At 39.8% G+C, this 15,065-nt stretch overlaps 1 protein-coding gene across 1 annotated transcript; it reads right to left on the bottom strand.

The window, feature by feature from the left end:
• Positions 1 to 3,223: 3,223 nt before the first annotated feature.
• CHRNA9 (cholinergic receptor nicotinic alpha 9 subunit) lies at positions 3,224 to 10,395 on the bottom strand. Its single transcript, XM_074903810.1, has 5 exons — positions 10,197 to 10,395; positions 8,999 to 9,144; positions 8,042 to 8,196; positions 6,867 to 7,399; positions 3,224 to 5,346 (listed from the first exon to the last, which is right to left on the bottom strand). The coding sequence occupies exons 1-5, from the start codon at positions 10,264 to 10,266 to the stop codon at positions 4,793 to 4,795; spliced, it is 1,458 nt and encodes a 485-aa protein (XP_074759911.1). The 5' UTR covers positions 10,267 to 10,395; the 3' UTR covers positions 3,224 to 4,792.
• Between the last annotated feature and the right edge of the window lie 4,670 nt (positions 10,396 to 15,065).

Below are 15,065 nucleotides of genomic sequence, written 5' to 3'. Positions count from 1 at the left end.
ATCACTTTTTAAATAAATATTTTCAGGAACTATAACAAAAAATCCTCTTTAAAACTGTAGCTGCCATTCTTTTAACCTAGATCTATGTCTTCTGGATGTTCACTAGATTGATATGTACTCTGAAGCAGGAGTGCCCAAGAACAGACCAAGGCATAAGAGTTCTCTGCAAAAACTGCATCTGGAATTAAGCACAGACCACATACTCCACCCTGGTATGCTCCTCGACAACTGATATCACTCCCTGAACAGTTTTATGTGGATTTTGTCCTGCTGCAGATACCCCTAATTGTCTTTGCAAACACAATGGCTAGAACTACACCTGGAGATGTGGCACTGTCACGGCCAGCCAGAGCAACACAGGACCCTGCATGACCAAGGATGGCATGATTTAGTTCACCACCAGCCTGCTGCAAGGTCAGTCCCTGCACCCCAAGGGAACAATTGCTATGTATTCCTGGCCTTGCAGACCTTCAGTGGTCTGTGGACTACAGACTAGGAATCAAATGCCCAAAAAGTATTTAGAAAGAAACATGTAAGAACAAACCCGTGCTGGATACTTTCAATCTCTAGTTATTCCTTACTGCAAGCAGTGTAAAACCAGTATTGTTCACTGCCACCTTGCAGAAAGGAGTTCTTAAAAGCTATCTGGAGACAATGAAACTCTAATTTGCACAACACAAAGGAGATAAACTACTCTGCTACCTCTTGTCTTTTCCACACAGCTGGACTTGTCTCTAACAAAGAAGAAAGATTTTTCTAGTGAACTTCAGAATCAGTGAGAAAAGAAATGTTCAGCTTGCTCTGCTCCTTTAATTGAGCTCTAGGTTACTCACCTTGCCTCAAAGTACAAAAGTGGTGGTTGCACACAAACTCCAGAGGCCACCTTTGGTCCCATATTCTGTCACTGATGAAAAGATTTTAAGAATGAAAACAGGAGTCTATGTATTCTTTTCTTCAATGAGTAACAGAAGTTTATAAGAAAAGATGTATTCTTCCCAGTTTTATAAACAGAATGAAAGGAATGCCCTCTCATCCCATGCTCTCCTTTTCCCATCTCCTAACATCACAGGTCTTACACTTCTCAAACTGGGACAGAAACACACAATCAGGAGTTCTTGCTACACTCCTATACTTCTTGAGAAACAACTCTCAGACACTTCCCATAGTTCTGGCAGGGTCAGAGAACAAAGCTTTGTTAGCCAGAGGATGAAACATGCAGATAGCTTACAATGTAACATCTGAATTCCTGAAACATGCAAAAACCCACTTCTCTCTTTCAAAACGTCTTTACCCTCCAGGATGACCCTTTTGGGTTTAGCCTGAATCCTCAGGCTGCAATTTCCACAAACAGAAACAAATTTCCTGGGGTAGCTAAGGTCATCTCCCATCCTTCTGCACCATTGGGACCTCAACACCCCAAGATCCCATCACACTTCATCTTCAGTTCCGTAATCCTTATGGAAGAAAGCACAGTGAAGGAGATAGTTTATATTTCTTCTCATTTTAACACTGCAATGACTCAATACAAGAAGGGACAGGTGATCTCTCTGCTAAGAGATGGTACAACAAAAAAGTCTGTCAGCTCATTCCTCAGAGGCCTCTGTAGCACACAGATCTCAGTGTTTTTACAGCATCATTGTCCTCCTCCGTAAATATAAAGTCACACTGCTGCCTTCATGTTAAGCCTGCAGAGTTACTCAGACAAGTACTTAAATAGTTATTTTTCTGCTACTATGATTATAGTCATTCATCAAATTAATCATTAAATCATCATTTAATCTTCCTCAGAAGATTACTGGATCTAAGCACGAGACACACAAAGGAAAGAAGAAGAGACCAGGACAGACGGAATCAAATTAAACATTCCACTCAGCACTAGAGTTGTCACATACAGTTCTGACTGCTAACATGCTTGGCTGATTTAGAGCCATTTTTTTTCTTATTGAAATCACTAAATACAGAGATACACAAACGGAAGACTTTGGAGGGACATTTAAACTACAGCCCCTACAGTTTAGTTAAAAACTCCTGAGCTAGCTTTAAATCAGCTAGCTCCCATATGGCTGCAGTAGCATAAATCTTGTCACCAGAAGCATGGCCACACAGCATCAGATTGTGTTTTTACCCTGGAAAATGATTGAGTCCAAAGGTGAATGAGGGCCCTAAAGGTGAATCTGAGGGCCCTAGCATAAGGCTTGACAATAACAATTCAGGTACCAACGTCTACCTGCTCACATCATCTGCTGCTCACATTCTTTACTGGATCTGGCTCTTATGAACTAAAACCAAAAGTTTGTTACAAGAGCAAAATGAAGATTCACCATACGTAAATAAAGGAAGAATGCCTGGTGATCCAAAGAAAAGGATAACAGAAAATAATAAAAAAGCAAATCTAATAGTTAATAAATACAAATAGCTAGGAATAATTTTCAAATCATATTCTTGTAAGGAAAAGAATTCCTTAGTACTATCACATCTTCACATAAAACATTCTAAGGAAGCGCAAAGTATGATTTCAGCATCATCATCCAAGCGTGCAGCATACTGAGAAGCACCAGCATGATAAAAAGACCCATGATCCATCTGACTGCAAACTTTCCCTTACACATGGCAAGCCCACAACTGTATACCCACATTCTGCAATTTGTTCTGAACAGAACACCATGGGCACAACCAAAGAGTAGCAGTATGCCAATAGATTTTTCTTTCACATTATCCCCAATTCTCTAAATCCATATAATCTTTCAGCACTCCCAAATCCTGTTGCAATGTGTTCCTCAGCCTTCTCACATATTGTACAGACTTCTCCACTGTCACACTGTGTATATTTGATGCAACCAGTTCCTATATTGGAAGAGACAGTGAACAGTAACTCTTTCTTTATGCCACCTACAAGCCTTAGACAAACCCTTGGTTATCAGTTTTCCATGCTGAAGACTCATGTTCTGAATATTTTACCCTTATCTTTAAACACTTCGCTCCCCGGACTTTTGGAACAGTATTTTCTTCCACAACAAAGAACAAATCAGTTTCCTCAAACAGACAGTGTAAGTGCCAAACCCTGAACTCCATGGCAAATAGGTTGCAACCATTTTTCTGCACAGTGAAAGCGAACAGCTTGTTTTCTAAAGGAGCTATTCAAAGTTACTCCGGTTGACTGGGAACTGATAATATACAGGGAACACACTTGAGACTTTTTCCACATACTGAGTTTATTCTTGGCTAGCCACCCAGTTTAGCTTTACATTAGAACCTGGACTTTAAAGCTTGCATTATGTATGAGAATCCAGATAAGCTTACAGCATTAATACTGTACACACAAAAGAAAACCTGCCATTAGCAATTCAATGTATCATTTACATCATAATAATAATTAAAATTCCCTTTCTTCCAATAAATTTGGACATCATAACGACATCACTTTGTCATTTTTACTTCTCCTCCTTAAGTTACAGCTTCCCAGGTATGCTCCTATTAACTGCAACAATTATGAACATGAGCTTTATCACATGACCTTTTGACTGGGATCCATTACAGTGTCATTCTGCCTCTCCTACTGCATCTAGAATATCATGGTTTCAAAGTTCAGGGTGCTTTGTAAAAACAATTTATCAGCCATGGGCATGCCTGGGGTGCTAGCTTCTCACTTTACAAATGACATCTTCCAGAGCTCTATTAGTCTGAGAGGGTTAATAGAAAGTAACACACAGAAGAGGGGTTTTTGGTGTTGTCAGTGACAAACACATTCACATACATGTAAGTATTAAGGTGTTGAAGAAGTAGTGTTGATTATGACACTACTTTAATAAGCCTCTAAGATACTTTTGTGCTACATAATGCAAGCAGAAAACAGTTTAAAATTCATGTATTAAAGACTATGTAAGTGTGGGCAAGGACACATGGGGTGAACATTGGTTAAGGTCAATAAAATGAGCAAAGACAAATGTCACAGCCTCCTATCTTAGCAGTCTCAAGCAGCATTTAAAGGCCCATCTTGCACAAACGCCCAGGGAAATGAGACATCTAGGAAGGGCAGGAGAAGCCCTACCTATTATTCGGCTCAAGAGAACAAATGAGAGACCCTCTGGATGAGGAAGAAATCCTGGGAACCTGACTTACTGAAGCCATGGTGACAACTGGGTAATATTCAACAGCAGGAGTAATAAATTAGTAAGAGGAAGATCAAAGTAACCATCATATTCAAGAAGCTCAATGGTATTAGAAGTGAAAAGCACAGCAGATAGACAGGCAGAGCCTATGAAATGATAGGAACAGCGATCAGAAATAGCCATAACAAAAGGATAAGTTAGGAAGACAAGCTAAAAAAGGAAAAAATAAGGCAATGCCATGAAGGGATGACTTCCAGGAACTGCCACCATGGCACAAATACTTTTTTTTTTTTCCAGGAAATAGAAAAGGCTGGTCAACTTACAAGGTGCAGAGATGCAGCCCTGTGAATACCATACTCCCTGCTAGGCTGTCTGCTCCACCACTGCAATGCTTCGTTACACTCAGCCGAAAGTCATGGCCAACATCCATAAAGATGGAGCACAGACTGCTTACCCAGCAGCGTCCATCAGTGCTGCACTCCCATACTAAAAGGCAAGCACAGTCACTAACAAAGCCCTCAGCTGAGCAGTGCCTCAACATACTGTCCCAGCCTACAGAATCAGTATGTTTATTGTTACAGAACACAAGACAAAGATCTCAAAAGCACTCCTGTCCTGGAGCTCTGCTGAAATAAGCTAACCCAGTATATTCAGATTTACAAAATCAATGTGTTCATCTTCAGTTAAGCTGCTTTCCCAATGATCAACACACTCATAAAAAACACCATGATAAAAAAAATCCACATGAAAAACCTGTCCATTACTTTTGCGACTTTTTTCCACTCAATTCCTTTGGCCCGGTTTGCTTTATGGTCTCGGACACAATTAGCAATATACTCAATGTTCTTAATCAGCGTTTTGTAACAGGAACAGCAATTAACAGTCTCCCTAACATTTTCACCATGAACTCCGTAGCTTTTATTCAAATTACCATTGAGCTTCTCCTTAAGATCACAGTCATCATTCCTACCGGAAAGGTGACTCCTTACCTCTTTGTGCCTCTTCTGACACCCATCATCCCCCTCTAACTTACGTTCTGCCTTCTCTCTTTTCGGACTTGTGCAATTTTCACCCACATCATAAACACAAAAGATTTTTGACATGTAGTCCAAAATAACCACCCTGGCCCATTGTGGAACAGGCTTTGCTTCTGAGCCACAGTGATGGAGATTCATTATAATGATCGTCAACGCAGTGGAAGCTGTGATCATGGTCATAGTTGCTATGTAATACTTCCCTGGAACACAAAATAAAATCATATTAAAGATGCTACCCTAATAAAAAACTTCAATGCAGAAATAACAATGTGACAACATTGTGCTAAACATAAATGCAAGTGAAACCAATTTTTAATCATCCTGATTCTCTGTACTAAGATCACACTTAATTTATCATTTAAAAACAAAGATTAAAGCCATTAAAGTAAAATCCCATACTCATTACTGGCATGCCTTTATCAGATCAGTAAGTGACTATTGTATTAGGATGGTAAATATTTGCAAGCCAAAATCTGATTTCTCAAGATATACCCATTCAGAAAGCAGCTTAAAAAAGGTTTATTGGGAGCCTTGCTCTTTTCCTGGTTTCTTCAAAATCACAATGTTGATGGCTTCACGTGGCACATTAGAAATCCCACTTCCTGATGTATTAGCAAAAGTGATAGTAACGCTTTGTTGGAGCTATTGACACATTCCACACCAGCAGATGGATGCCTTTGCATTCATGCAGGCTGGCATCAATGACACACAATGTGCCACAGACAAACATGATGTGACCCCAGTTTTCATAGGGGTTGCAAAGGATGGTGAGGGAGAGCACAGAAATAGAGAAAGCAGGCTGAAGCTAGGTCCTGGTTCCTTAATTTAGACAGTGCAATAGGAGAGAAGGGAAGGGAAAGTCCAGCAAGCACATATTCTAGGTAGGAATAGTTGCTGCTGGTGTGGGAAATGCATTCAAGAGTCCTATTCATTGACTCGTGTTTTGTCTCAGTTAAGCCATGCAGTTTTTTATATATTCAGCAATAACAGGAATAAAAATAATGAGATCTGAATTATCTTAATGAAGCTGGAAGCCAGAGTGGAGGCAACTGTGTTCCTGGTTCTCCAGACTCCCACCAGGGCAACCAGGCAGGCTCCTGCCCCAAGGGGCTGGACAGTCCTGGCAGATGGCAGACAGGACACCACTCTTCCACTGCGCATCAGCTCTTCTGAACTCTCAGGTGTAAATTAAAGTTCAGCATAACGCATTGCCAGGCATTGCAATTCAATGTAACAAGTGTCAGTTATTAAGACAACCCTGAGTGTCCCAACCAGGCCACCCAACCATCTGGATCTTAACAGAAACATATTTTGAAACAGTCTGACCTTGTGCTTACAACTTGTGCTTACAACTTGTGCTTACAACTTGTGCTTACAACTTGTGCTTACAACTTGTGCTTACAACTTGTGCTTACAACTTGTGCTTACACTTCATATGCTGGTTCTAAAATCCTTTACAAGATGTGATAAAATAATTCTAAATGTCTAACTGTATTTAGTAAATACAAAATAGCAGCTAATTTATAATTTAAAACAAACGCAAAAGACCTTAAAAAGCTGCAGCATACCTGTACAAATTCCAGGCATATTTTAAATATTTCACTGTTTTAAAAATGCATCACCTTTATCTTGCCAGACTGCACAAATTATATAACATTTCCCTGACATACAGCCCTGCTATAAATTAGCCACGTTTAAAGACAAATCATGTAAAACTCACCTATCAGAGGTACATTTTCAGAGGGAGGCATGATCTCTGCAACCATCAGCTGGAACACAGTCAGAGCAAGAAGAACCGTAACACCCAGAGACACTTTTTCTCCAGAGTCTGCAGGGAGATAGAATCCCAGTGGGGCCAGGAAAGAGATCAAAATGCAAGGAAGCAACAGATTAAATATGTAGAAAGAAGACTTCCTTTTCAAAATCAGTGTGAAGGTCACATCTGGATAAGGCTCAGAGCAACAGCCATAAGTGATAACGTTCTTGACTGCTGGCATACCATGAATCTCCCATTCCACATCTTCTATGAAGTCAGAGAGGTCACCACTATCAAGAGAATTGATGATGTCTACCTGATTACCATTATAGGTCCACGACCCAAACGTAAGATTGCACTGCTGGCTGTCAAAAGGAAAATAAGATACATCCACTACACATGAACTCTTTGTGATAGCAGGTGCATCCCAAGTGATTTTTCCATCATATCTCAACACAACATTAGTATTCACTGGTTCTGAAAAGTCATCATCAGCCCTAAAAAACAGAAAAGTAACAGTCAGGATTGACAGGAAACAACCTAGAGCGTGGGCCAGGGAAGGTGTGACAAGGGGGAAGACCCTCGCTTCACACCATTAAAGGCATGCTTCTGAAATCATATTTATATTTATACTGAATTTTGGTAGGAACTTGCTATTAACTATTATTTACAGGTACCAGTGCCCATTAATGCCAGAAGTCAGTACTGTTGTATTTGCTGGCCACAGCTTCTTCAAACTTGACCTCAAACAGGATACAGCAGGAAAATAATCTGCCAGTCACTACTGGCCTGGGAGAGCAGACAAGGACTGCAGCCTTTGTGTACCACTTTTTTGTGCACAATCTTCCAGAGCTCTTCATCAGCCTCAGCAGAAAGCACTTAATCTGCCAGCGTATTCAATTCCCAGTGCAGAGAAGTTCAGAACAGCTTTGCTGTGTAGCATAATCAATTAGCAGATCATGTATATGGCTTTATTGCAAAATATTTAGATTATCAACAACAAATGTTAAGACAACAAACATACCCCTTGCTAATTAAGGTAAAGTGGCAAAAGTTCAGATTCTGTGGGTCAATTCCTTCTTCAACAGCCTCCCTCCCTCAGACAAATATTCAAGCCAATTTTCTCCAGCCACACTCACTTGTTATACAGGACAATATCTGGTCTCCAAACCAAATTGCTTGGAATCCTGATAGAATCCAACCCATCATATTTATCTTTGTCCCATTTGAGGTATGCATCATACCAGCTTTGTCGAATCCATAAGTAAGTTGACAAAATTTGGTTCCTTTCATCCTGCATAAAAATGTAGAAATATTTCTAGCTGAAGGTGACAAAATCACATCTTAGATGCAGACAGCGTTTGTTGTATAGCTTTAAAGCAGAGCCCAAAATAGGCCAGAATGCTCACAGGCCACAGAGTACTTCTCAGACAGGTACATATGCCCATACACTGACAGGGAGCTTATTTATTTGGACTTTCTATTGTCTAAACCTTCTTACCCCCCTCCACCCTCCCCCTAGCTTTAATCATAGTTGTCTAAGGCTCCCAGTATCTTAAGAATTTCCTTTTGCAAGCTTCAGAATACCACACAGCTAAACAGGTTCAGTCTAACAAATTCTCTGAAAGCTTGGTGAGGCCTTGAAGTTGTAATTCAGAAGTCATGAAAGTGATTTTCCATTCCCCTTCCAGACACATTTTCTTTTGCCTTAAAAATATATCTGGCTGAACCAAATGCATGAAAAGATTACTGAAGGCCAAAATAGGGCATTCATGTACAAATTAATCGCATGTTAGAAAAAGCATTTGCTCTTTCTATTTAAAACTCAGAAAAAAATTGCCTGAAGGGTGCAATACCAACACCTAAACTACAAAAAAAGTCTTAACAATTCAGCAGCTGTAAGTTTGCAGTCTTATAATGGAAGTCTTAGTTTGCAATTAGATAAGAATCTATGAAGGAGAACATGACCCTAGTGAGAAAGCACTACTGAAGTTGTCACAACAAAATGCAAGTGGCTTTTCCTACTCCATGTAAAAGGTTTACAGCCAGCACATTTCTGCACATCTTTAGAAAAAGAGAACTGTACTCTTACTCACCATGTCTTTAATTTGGGACAATGTGATCTGAAGGGTGACATTCAGTACTTTATCTGTGTCTTCCACTGGTCTTAGAGCATTTGAGTAGTCTTTAAACAGTTCATTAAACAGCATATGAGCGTATTTTCCTTTGGCTGATTCTACAGCTAGATAACAGATTTGTTCAGTACATCAGATTAAGCACGGAGCAGTATCAGAAGATACTACTTGAAGCCATAGAAAAAAGGTATTTGCTATAAGTGTATTTATCATATACTGTAGAATATCACTTAGTGCATAAACAGAAGCATACCTGAATACCAAATAAGGACAGCATTCACCTGTACTAGATGAATAGCTTAACTCTAGCTTTTCACACCCACTCAAAAAAACCCACATCTGCATCCAGAGATTCCTGCCTTTTTTGAAAGTAAATATCAAATATTTTACTGATGTCTTTCATAGGCATAGAGATTATTGACTTACAGTCACACATCTGCCAAGCTAAAATTAAAAGCAAAGTCTGAAATCAAACCCGCTCCCAGACTAATGACTTGTGGTACCTCCCTAAATGCAGCACTGATAGACTCATGCTACTTTCAGAATTTACTTTAACTACCACCTGGAAGATGTCTGAGCTGATTTCTTCACAAATTGGCAACTGCATGATGTATGAACACATCCTTGCACTAACACCTCCCCAAACCACGTATCTGAAGATGCTTCTTGCTGTCTAGATTTAATCACTAAGGATAATTCACTAAAGCTTTGTTTTAAATGACACTTTTGCTGTTCCACACTGTTTTGTGCATCACAGTTTCCATAGGCAGTCTCTGTATTACCTTTATAGTCACACACTTCTGCAAGCAAGAGGCAAGGACAGTTAACACTCACAAGACTTGCACAAGTGCCAGCTGGCACTCGGTAGGAAGTAAGTGCTTTAGTGTACATCACTCTCTGGTGACTCACAGTGACTTCCTGGACTAATAAGAGTTCAAACCAAACCTTCCTGAATAAAAAGAAATCCTAAAAAAAAAAAAATCAAAGCTTCACAAAAAGCATTTAAGTTCTGGCTGTACATGATCATTCATTTTGTCTATGCATCAGTGAGACAAAGTAAAACTAAACAGATGAAGGACCATGTAATACATATCAGGACACCACCTCCTGAGTAAAATAAACCTCAATGCAACATCTAGCTATCAAGCAGTATTCTCACCTTGAAGCATCACTGCTGTGAACAGCAACCAGAGAGAGATGGAACTGGAGGACAGGCTATTTCTCTTCATTTCTGCACATTAAAACTGTTCACTCAAGGACACAAAAACGTTTATCACCACCCAAAACTAACAAAAACCCCCTAAACCCCAAGTTGCACAGCAACATAAGGATGCTGAGGCACCGATGAGCTGCTAGAAGCAGCTCAGTCCTCAGCAGCTGTCAGTCCTAGAGCAGATCGATGGTCTTTGTCCCTGCCACCGCCTGGGGCTCTAACGAACCCTCCCTCCCTCCGTAACCTGAGAGCTGCCTGCTTTTAAGCTAATGCTGAGGGAGAAGACAAACGGACGGGGTATCAGTAGGAAAACTAGATTGCATTGCAATTTTTACTACAAATGTAAGATTTTGACCAATTCACAAAGAACCCTTTCACTTTTTTTTTTTTTTTTTTGCTGGGCCACGCTTTACTGCCTCTATGTTCAGCAATATCTTGCTCAGAACCAGTTCTGTGGAAGCTGTGGACCCTCACAAAAAATTGATCTGCCTCAGTAATTTAATTGGTATAGTCACACTGTACGTCAACATCCAAGATGTCACAGCAAAAAACCCCACAGTCCACCTACTCCCATGCTGACAAAACAATGTTTTCACCTACCAAAGTAGTACCACATGGAAGAGATGCAGCTACACCAAAGTCAGACAACACAGGCAACATCTGCAGTAGCCCAATATTGCTCTGCAAACAAGAACTTCCACTGGTGTAGGCAACTCTGAGACCAGTACTCAGCACAGTCAACCAGGAGCAAAACTGGACTCTGCAGATAAAACATCATTTCCCAACACAGTACAATTTTTCCCAGGTGAACTTGACAGGATTTTACAAATCACAGTTACTGGACAGCTCTTGCATTTAGCCATAAGGCTTACAGGAGAGAAGTATGAACATGTAACTATCACACCTGGCCTCATCTACCCTGATGGTCAGAACTTGATTATCTCTCTATATATTACTCATGCTGCCCAGTTAGTTTCCTAGTACTGCAGGCATTTTCTTATAAATTTCTCACAGACAAGAGATTACTTCCTCCTTTCCATAGTCCATCCATCCTTCCTTACATCGTGCAGCCCATTTTGCCATCCTTTTAGAACAAGTAACAGAAAACAGTCACTAAAATAGAAAGGTGAAATTATAGAATTAACTGCCAAAAAGAATTGGTCCAGAATAGTTCTGATCCACACAAAATATAAAATACAGATTATTCACTAGTGTCGTTTTTTGTCTAGAAGGCAGCTGATCCCTCCATACAAATAATTTCTATATAGTAGCACTCCTGGCACTCACTGGCTGATGTTTGTGCTTTTGTGGTGTCTATAAATCAATGACATTTATGGCCAGGTTTAATAGGTAAGCAATAAATAATTTCAGTCAAAGCACCTATAATGAAATCCATCTCCATCAGTTCATTTGCTGAATTGTCAATGTGGGAAAAAAATGGAAGACAGTTTAGAAGTCAAAAAGGTCAGAGCAGCCCACAGGCATTATGTAATTACCTACTTTTTCTGTGGGAAGAAGGTATATGCTGTTAGAGACAACAAAATTCAGAGACGAAAGATGAAAGATTTCTGGATACAGTCAGATCGGTGCATTCTCAGGGGATACCTTTAGTCCACCGTCCATTGCCATTATGTCAGCAAGTAGCTACTGCTTCGCTTCTCTTACTGTAATTACAGGAGTGACCAGTGGTATGACGTTAAGTGTGCCACTATAAACACTACTGGAAGCAAGAATAAGCTTGCTTTCCTACAGGCTTGAGACAATCTTGTGACCTGTTACACCAGCAATACACATCTGCCAAATAGTGCAGACTGATGTACTGTAATTTGCATAAGATCAGTTACATTAAAGAACCCTGCACCTTTATTGTAATGACATAATCTTGAAAGGAAACTGCCGGTTCTCAAAAGGCAAAACCAAGAAGCATTCTTACATGCTGTTTACTCAATTTATTCTTATACACACATATATTCCATACATTATTCATTATAAACTTGCAAAGGGATAGATCATAACCTCTCAGTTATGACCTAACATATTTCCAGTCATCAAATGTATCCAACAGTTGACACAAATTGGACATACAGACAGGCAAACATGAGCACACATATATAAGAACATGACTGTTACCTTTGAAATGCTAGATTACACAGTGCTTGTAAAAATAAAACTAAAATACATCCAGAAGCCTTTTCAATATTAAAGATACAAGAAATTTAATAATCTTAGTACGCCAGACCATTTGGCTTTTTACATTTGTTAACAAGAAATCTGATCTGTAGTTTTAATCAAAATGTACCTAATGTAGACGTTTTGTGTGAAGAGCGTGTATTAACATTAATCGTTGTTCACTGATCTAAGATTCATCTACAAACCCATGCTTCCTCAGAATATAAATTGTGGTGTAATCTATGGCTACACTACCCCCAAATCAAACACCTCACTCAACATTTGAATGGAGCTTAAATTTATAGTTAACCAGTTCTCCTTACAGTAAGTTCTACAACGAATTCAGGAATTAATATAAAGTATGAAGCAGCTTACAAAGGTAATTTAAGAAGAGTGACTGATATGTGGAAGTTAGAATCAAGCCATTAACCTCCCTCACAACTAGACTGTTCCCAGAAAAATTCAGTTACCTCGTTAGAGTGCATCTGCCAGCAGATGGCCCTGTTAGCCAGCCTACTACCTAGCTATTCAAGACGGTTTTCGTTTAATCACACAAAAATCACATCACATTTTAATCCACTTCACCTAATTTCTCTGATTATTTGCCTTCCATTTGATATAAGACAACCAGAGACAAGATATTCTTTCAAAGAAAAAAGATAATCAGAAGGAACAAAACCCTTAGTGGCCGAATCCAGTTCTCCCAACTGCCTACCATACATTAGACCAGTCACAAGAGGGTTTCAGGGCAAGCAAATATATATCATTGTCAACAACTGTACAGTACGAAACCATATTTAGAGCACAGGCCAATTCTGCTGATGCAGAGAGTGGTTAAGACCCATGACACAGTATCCAGCCCTGCTTCCACATATTTTGTTCAAACATTTGACTTTGTAAGAATGCATATAGGCTATCAACAGAGCAAAACATAGTGCTCATGCTTACATTCAGTGGGACAAGAGTGGACCATTCATTGGTGCACTGAGCTTGTACACTCGTGACATGTAACTTTTTATGTTTCTAGAGAAACGCACATGTTGTTATCAAGACATCATCAAAAATTCTGAATTCAGTGTACTGCTCTGTGAGGGAAGTTTGACATTGCACGTACTTTTAAGGACAGACTGAAGTAGAGATGACATTGGAGGGACCTCTTTCATATTAAAAACTTCCAACATTATTTATCTCAGCCAAGCTATAAGCAAAGCAGGAAAGAAGTTTAAAAATATTTAAAATATTGTTCTTTCAATTAAACAAATCTTTTCTCTCCTGCCTAAAATAACAATTTCCTCCTGAGGCTGAGGCTTTGACATGTACATTTTCAGAATTTTTTTTGAATGGATTCTTACCCTTTTTTTGCATAAAAAGCATTAAGAGTTTTTAAGCCTCCAACTGGAAAAGCTACAGATACTGTATTATCACAGGCCTCAAGGCCTTCTGTACCATTTATAATCCATCCCTTCAGAGAACAATAAAGAAGAACAGATTGGTTTCTAAGCACAGTTTGTAAGAAGTGTCTCACAGTCTGCTTCTACTTGTCTTCCTGCCAATTTTTCTCCCCAGAAGCTGTTGCGTTCACATTCTTTGCAGCATTTGCTACAGAATATTATCTTGTGATGGGGTCAAGCAGCACACTAACTCTTCAGAGTCAGACTTCTCTCCTTAGATTAATTGAAGTCTTAACAGCACGAGTAACAGCAGCTCTTCTTGCCAGTAGAATAGCCTCACTGTGGCTGCTCTGAAGAAGAATACAGCACTTCATTTAGATGCAGCGTGCTTCTCTCCGCCTCATTTTTTCTCACCCACCCACTGCCTCCTCCTTCCTTCTCTCTAAAAATCCCCTTACCACCTGAAACCAGAATACTCATTCACATTTTCTTCCACCCAGTTGTACACATGGAAGATAGGAAATACATTAGGAAGTATTCATAATGTCAGGTCGTGAGATAATGTGGAATATTAGCCACATTTTCCAGAGACAGGATATCCTAATGTACCTGTTACAGTTGTGAGCTTTTCTGAATATAAATTTTATTTGGGTCCACTTACACAGGCAGCTCTGCTGACCACCTCCCATCACCTGAAGTAGAGAAGTATTTTGCCCCTACAACCCTTCTATTATTTAATGTGATCTAAAATGCAGCATAATCAACCTTTCTCACCAGGATTCTCACAAGCTGACCGGTATTTTGTCTATCCTTGAGAAGCACTCAGTATCTGGAAGGGTTAAAAGCAAAGCTATTTGTGGTGGTTTAGGCCCTGCCAGGACCAGAGACCACGTTGCCATTGTCCCTCCCTCACCCTCAGACACAAGAAGGGCACAAACCCCAGGGTTGAAATAAGGAAAGATTTAATACAACAGTGTAATAAACAATCTGAACAACAATAGCGATAACAACACTAAACAGTAATAACAGTAAACAAAACAAAAGATATACAGAGAAATACCGCAGTGAACACAGCCAGCCCGCCGCACGTGCTCCCCACGACCAAAGCCACAAACAAAATCTTCCCACACTGCTGCGTCGGACCTGACGTCAGCACGGTATGAATAACCCGGCTGGAGATCCCTTCCCCCTCTCTGCTGGGGAAACTTAACCCTATCCTAATTGAACCAGGACATAATCCACCCCTTTATTCTAA

This window comes from Athene noctua, chromosome 4 (assembly GCF_965140245.1).
Source record: "Athene noctua chromosome 4, bAthNoc1.hap1.1, whole genome shotgun sequence".
Lineage (NCBI taxonomy): Eukaryota > Metazoa > Chordata > Aves > Strigiformes > Strigidae > Athene > Athene noctua.
Note: the sequence above shows the minus strand (reverse complement) of the source record. Positions and strands in the feature narration are given on the sequence as shown.